The sequence below is a fragment of the Solanum pennellii genome, chromosome 4 (genome assembly GCF_001406875.1).
Source record: "Solanum pennellii chromosome 4, SPENNV200".
NCBI classification, from domain to species: Eukaryota; Viridiplantae; Streptophyta; class Magnoliopsida; order Solanales; family Solanaceae; genus Solanum; species Solanum pennellii.
The window spans coordinates 1,129,268-1,135,040 of record NC_028640.1 but is presented as its reverse complement, the minus strand read 5'-3'; the positions used below and the strand labels follow the sequence as shown (position 1 = coordinate 1,135,040).

At 32.0% G+C, this 5,773-nt stretch overlaps 1 protein-coding gene across 1 annotated transcript; it reads right to left on the bottom strand.

Moving 5' to 3' along the window:
• Window positions 1–4,454: 4,454 nt before the first annotated feature.
• LOC107016399 (thaumatin-like protein 1) lies at window positions 4,455–5,527 on the bottom strand. Its single transcript, XM_015216877.2, has 2 exons — window positions 5,473–5,527; window positions 4,455–5,210 (listed from the first exon to the last, which is right to left on the bottom strand). The coding sequence occupies exons 1-2, from the start codon at window positions 5,525–5,527 to the stop codon at window positions 4,498–4,500; spliced, it is 768 nt and encodes a 255-aa protein (XP_015072363.1). The 3' UTR covers window positions 4,455–4,497.
• Between the last annotated feature and the right edge of the window lie 246 nt (window positions 5,528–5,773).

The following is a 5,773-nucleotide window of genomic DNA, read 5'->3' as shown; positions in this document are numbered from 1 at the left end:
TTAAACACTGATTTCAAAGTCTGAAGTTGACTTTATTATTAATTATCATTTATACACACAAAAAATAAACGTGTGGGGTAGAAAGTGGCAAAATTATTTTTTGCTAGAGGAATGAGTCAATCATAAAGTCTACGGTGAATGTGACCCAATTATAATTAAAAATATGTAATGTTGTCATTGTCAAAATCATCCAGAGGCTTCATTGACTAGACTAACATAAAAATAATGAATCTACTAAGAAATTAAGCGTAGTATATAAATAGCTTTTTAAACTAGTTTATATATTTCACTTGAACACCTCAATTAAACGTGATATTCAAAAGAAACCAAACACAAAACTGCAATTGACACACAAAAATTGTTTGTCCATTTTAACAATTATTTTTTTTTTGCAATTGCGCAACGCTTTCCAACTAATTACAGATGTCCTTATAAAATTTTTCCAGAAAATTTGTTTGGGTGCTCGGAGGCGTCAGATCCAAGGGCTAATACACACGAATAAACAAGAAAGTTACATATATCTAAAAGTTGGCTTGTAAATACGAAAATATATATGAAAAAATGGTGGGATTGTATGTCAATTTATTTTTAGTGCTCCAAGGCGCCAGATCCATGGGATAATATGCAATCATGAAATTTCTAAAAGTTGGCTTGTAATTACATAAATATGCTTGCAAAAATGGTGGGGCTTCCCCTACTTACTACAGAGGTTCTCATAAAAAAATTTTGGAAAAAAATTTAGGTACTTCGAGGCGCCAAATTCATGTGCTAATACACACGAAAAATCAAGAAAGTCACATAACTCCTAAAATTTGGCTTGTTAATGCGAAAATAAGCATGAAAAAATGACGGGGTTGTACGTTAGGCTTCCCCAACTCATTACGAAGGTTTTAAAAAAAAATTTTCTTTTTTTTAAAAAAGAATGCTTCGAGGCGCCAGATCCTTGGGCTAATACACACGAAAAAACAAGAAAGTCAAGTAATTTCTAAAAGTTGGCCTATAAATACGAAAATATGCCTGAAAAATAGTGGAATTTTACGTTACGCTTACCAACTCATTACGAAAATCCTCATAAAGTTTTGTAAGAGAAAATGTTTGAGTGTTTCAAGGCGCCAGATCCATGGATTAATATACATGAAAGACAAGAAAGTCGTGTAAATACCAAAAGTTTGCTTGTTAATGCCAATAAGAGCAAAAAAAAATATGGAACTATAGGTAACACTTCTCCAACTCATTACGGAGGTCCTAATAAATTTTCTAAAAAAAGCAATTTAGGGCTTTGAGGCTCCAGATCGATGTGCTAATACACGTGAAAAATCAAAAAGGTCACGCAATTTTTAAAAATTGGCTTGCAAATGCAAAAATATGCTTGAAAAAATGTGAGTTTGTATGTAACGCTTTCCAACTTATTTCGAAGGTCCTCATAGAGTTTTTTAAGAAAAAAACTTTGGGTGCTCCGAGGCGTCTGATCCATGGGCTAATACACATAATAAACAAGAAAATTAGCGTGATTCTTAAAAGTTTGCTTGTAAATGCAAAAATATGTCTGAAAAAACGGTGGGATTGTACTTAACGCTTTCCCAACTCATAATGGAGGTCCTTATAATGTTTTTCAGGAAAAAAAAATTGGGTGTTCCGAGGTGCCTGATTAATGAGTTAATACACACGAAGAACCAAGAAAGTCCCATGAATTCTAAAAGTTGACTTTTAAATAAAAAAATATGCCTGAAAAAAAGGTGGGACCGTACGTAATGCCTTCCCATCTCATTACAAAGGTCCTAATAATTTTTTTTAGAATTTTTTGGATGCTCGAGAGCGCTAGATCCGTGGGCTAATACACATGAAAAATTAAGAAAGTAGTGTACTTCCAAAAAATTGCTTTAATATGTAAATATGTGTTAGGAAAACAGTGGTATTGTACGTAACGCTTCCCAAACTCATTATGGATTTCCTCATAATGCTTTTCAGAATATTTTTTTTGGGTGCTATGAGGCACCAGATCCATAAGCTAATACACACAAAAAAAATCAAGAAAATCATGTAATTTCTACAAGTTGGCTTTTAAATGCCAGAATATGCCTGAGAAAAACGATGGGACCATACGTAATACTTTCTTAACTCATCACAGAGGTCCTCATAAGGATTTTTCAGAAAGAAAAAAATTGGATGCTCCGAGACGCCAAACTCATGGGCTAATACACATGAAAAAACAAGAAAGTCGCGTAATTCTTAAATGTTGGCTTGTAAATGTGAAAATATGCCTTAAAAATGGTGGGACTATATGTAGCAATTTCCTAACTCATAACGTAGGTCCTCATAAAGTTTATCAGAAATTTTTTATGGTGCTTCGAGGCACCAGATTCATGGGCTAATACACGCGAAAAATCAAGAAATTCACTTAAATTCTATAAGTTGACTTGTAAATGTGAAAATATATCTAAAAATGGTGGGATTGTACATAACGCTTCCCCAACTCACTACAGAGGTCTTCATAAAGATTTTTCAGAGAAAATCTGGAACCTCCGAGACACCAGATTCATGGGCTAATACACACAAAATCAAGAAAGTCGCTTATCAATTCCTAAAGTTACTTGTAAATGCAAAAATATGTCTGAAAAATGGTGGGACTCCCGCTCATTACGGAGGTCCTCATAAAGTTTTTTCCGAAAAAAATTTGGTGCTTGTAGGAGCCAAATCCATAGACTATTACACACGAAAAACCAAGAAAATCGCGCATAATTCCTCAAATTTGGCTTGTAAACATAAAAATATTCCTGAAAAAATGGTGAAATTGTACGTAACGCTTCCCCAACTCATTACGAAGGTCCTCAGAAAGTTTTTTCAGAAAAAAATTGTGGATGCTACGAGGCACCAGATCCATGAGCTAATCCACAAAAAAAAAACAAAAAAGTCTAGTAATTTCTAAAAATTAGCTTGTAAAGGCGAAAATATGCTTGAAAAAAGATATTTAGGTTGTACGTAACGTTTCCCCAACTCAGAACGAAGATCCTCACAAGGTTTTTTCAGAAAAAACTTTTGAGCTCTTCGAAGCGTCAGATTCATGAAATACACATAAAAAACTAAGAAAGCCGCATAATTCCTTATAATTGGCTTATGAATGTGAAATTATGCCTGAAATAAATGGTTAACTAAACGTTTACCTAAATATACAATTAAAATACTTGAAGTTTTAAAAATTTGTGCAGTTAGTAGTTTTAAGATAAAGTTTATATGTATGTGACAGGTTGATGATATTTATCTCTCTTATTTATTTTTTTTACCACTTTTATTTCTATCAAAATATTGGAACGTATAATAAAAAATATTTTAAAAATTGTCAATAATTTGAGACTGAAACCAATAATCTGCATCAAGCTTGGAATATTCTCAAATACTTTTGTAATTTATCATATATTGGTCATCATTCTTATCTCTTTTATGTGCTAGATACAATAGCTTGGTCCCTTTCCTTGCCCTTTGCATTCTTTCAACAAGTCATTTACGACTTGCAAGTCTACTTATCTGGTCATCTTTCATTAGTTGAATTTAAGATTTAAAGTTTATAAATATTTATAGCGATTAGTTTATAAATACTTATAAATTACTGAACAAGTTGGTGCTTCACCATATGATTTGAGACTTCATTTTAAGTTTTTTTATTTCAAATTGATGTTTATTTAAGAGATTTGCACAAAATTTCAACTTCAATCTTAAATCTCAATTTCTTCTACAAGTATATTCAACCGGTAACTTATATGATGAAACCTTTTTATATTAAACATATTTAGACTCCCTCTGATAGGTTTACTTCTTATATTTTGACGTTGATTGATAAAAATCTTAGACCAACCACTATTTGGAATCGTTATATATAATTACTTAGTTCTTGAATATCATTATTTATTCTTTATTACCATTATCATTATACATAGATTGTAGCTCGTACAATGTTTAATCATCATATGATCTTTCTTTTGATTTTTTGTTCAACACTACAACTTCATATTGATCCAACTCCGGTCAAGGTTTACTAAAACAATATGTTATGCTTGCTTCAGTTTACCCTCGATAGATAATAGAAATAGGGGTGAGACAGGTCGTCATTGGTCTCCATCTATCATTTACAATTTTTAATTTCCTTTCGAAGACTTGAGATATATTTCAGAATCTAGAAATGAATTAGATGCCTTTTATTTTGAGAACTTCTTTATTGTTTCTTATCGATCGTGGCCTGACTTCCCTTTGAAAGTCTCGTATGTGTTATTTCTTTCTGCTTTCGCACCATTTTGAGGTTCTCGGGGTGTATGTCATCAAAACCTTGACTTTTGGATCGTGACAAATTGATTCGCTTAGAAAAATGTGTACTTAAGTGTTATCTAGGGTCTCATCTTCTATTCATTGCAATTTTTTTATAAACTGCAACAACCACACATTTTAAGAAACAATGAAATAAATATTGAATAAACGTTATATTAATAAATTTTGACTTTAGATCACCTATTTTTTTGAAACAGGCAACTCTTGTCCCCATGGACAAAAGGTAATTTTGTAGTTGGCTCCTCCACTACATGTAAATAAAGTTTCATCATCATAGGGATAAGTAATAGCTTTATCACACAATTTTTTGAGTGTTAAAGAGTAAATAGATGGCTTGCAAGTCTGGGGAGAACTATACTCACCAGTACAACACAACTCATCGCGATTAAACGCTAAGCATCCGCTTTTGCAACCGATTACTGTCTCATTTCGATCTCGTACCTCTAAATCAACTTGATCTCCACAATGCACGTCTTTAAGATTCACAAGACAATCTGCTATCCCGCAATCAGGTCTATTTATAGGTGTAACAGAGACGGGTAAATTGAAGCCATCGACAATGCTAACAGAGTAAAAGTCTTTTTCGTTAGACGAATTTGCTATTGTGAATTGTACTAGGGTTGCTGGTGGAGTAGCACCAGCGCCATTACATTCTATTGAGCCGCTCTTGCAATCTCCGCTAAGACAAGTGAAATTTTGATCGGAAAAAGAGCAGAGATGTCTTGCCCATATTCTTCCTGACCATGAATTTGGTAGATCGAATTTTTTTGTTCCTCTTGAAGCTAATCGAAATCCTGTTGGAATCGCCGCTCCTTGACCTGCCCCACTTTGTGTAGCTGGCCAAATTTTGTGAGGACAATTATTCCTTATAAATAATTTGGTTGCATAACACCCTGCACAATATATCAATTTTCATTAATAATCATATATAAACTAAACGAATAATTCGAAAATGAAATGAAGAAAAAAAATTGAAAATCTAGTAAAAAAGAAATAAAATTTAAGAAAATTGTACTCTAAGTGTACATACAAAAAAAAATATATTTATTCATTACAGGGCTGAAAATAAATAAATAAAATATGTTAGTTTACTTGACAAATCTAAAACTATTAATTAAGCTAGAGAATTTGCAAAAAAGAAGAAGTTAAGATTACCATAGATGAAGAACAATGAGAAGATAACAACAATGGAGAAATAATTTGCCTTCATTTTTATAAAATTATGAAATGAAAATTGATATTGATTGGATCTATATATAACAAGTTCTAAAATATTTAGTCAATTATTTTGTTGGCTGAGGTAAATAATATTAAATGTTGAGTTATCCTAAGTATTAAATAAAGGAATATTAAGGAGAGATTAAATTTTCTAAGGAAATTACTGAATTAATAATTGCAATTAATATTTGAGAACTTTGACCAATTTAGTTTTTGCTATATGTGGGACTCTCTCTTT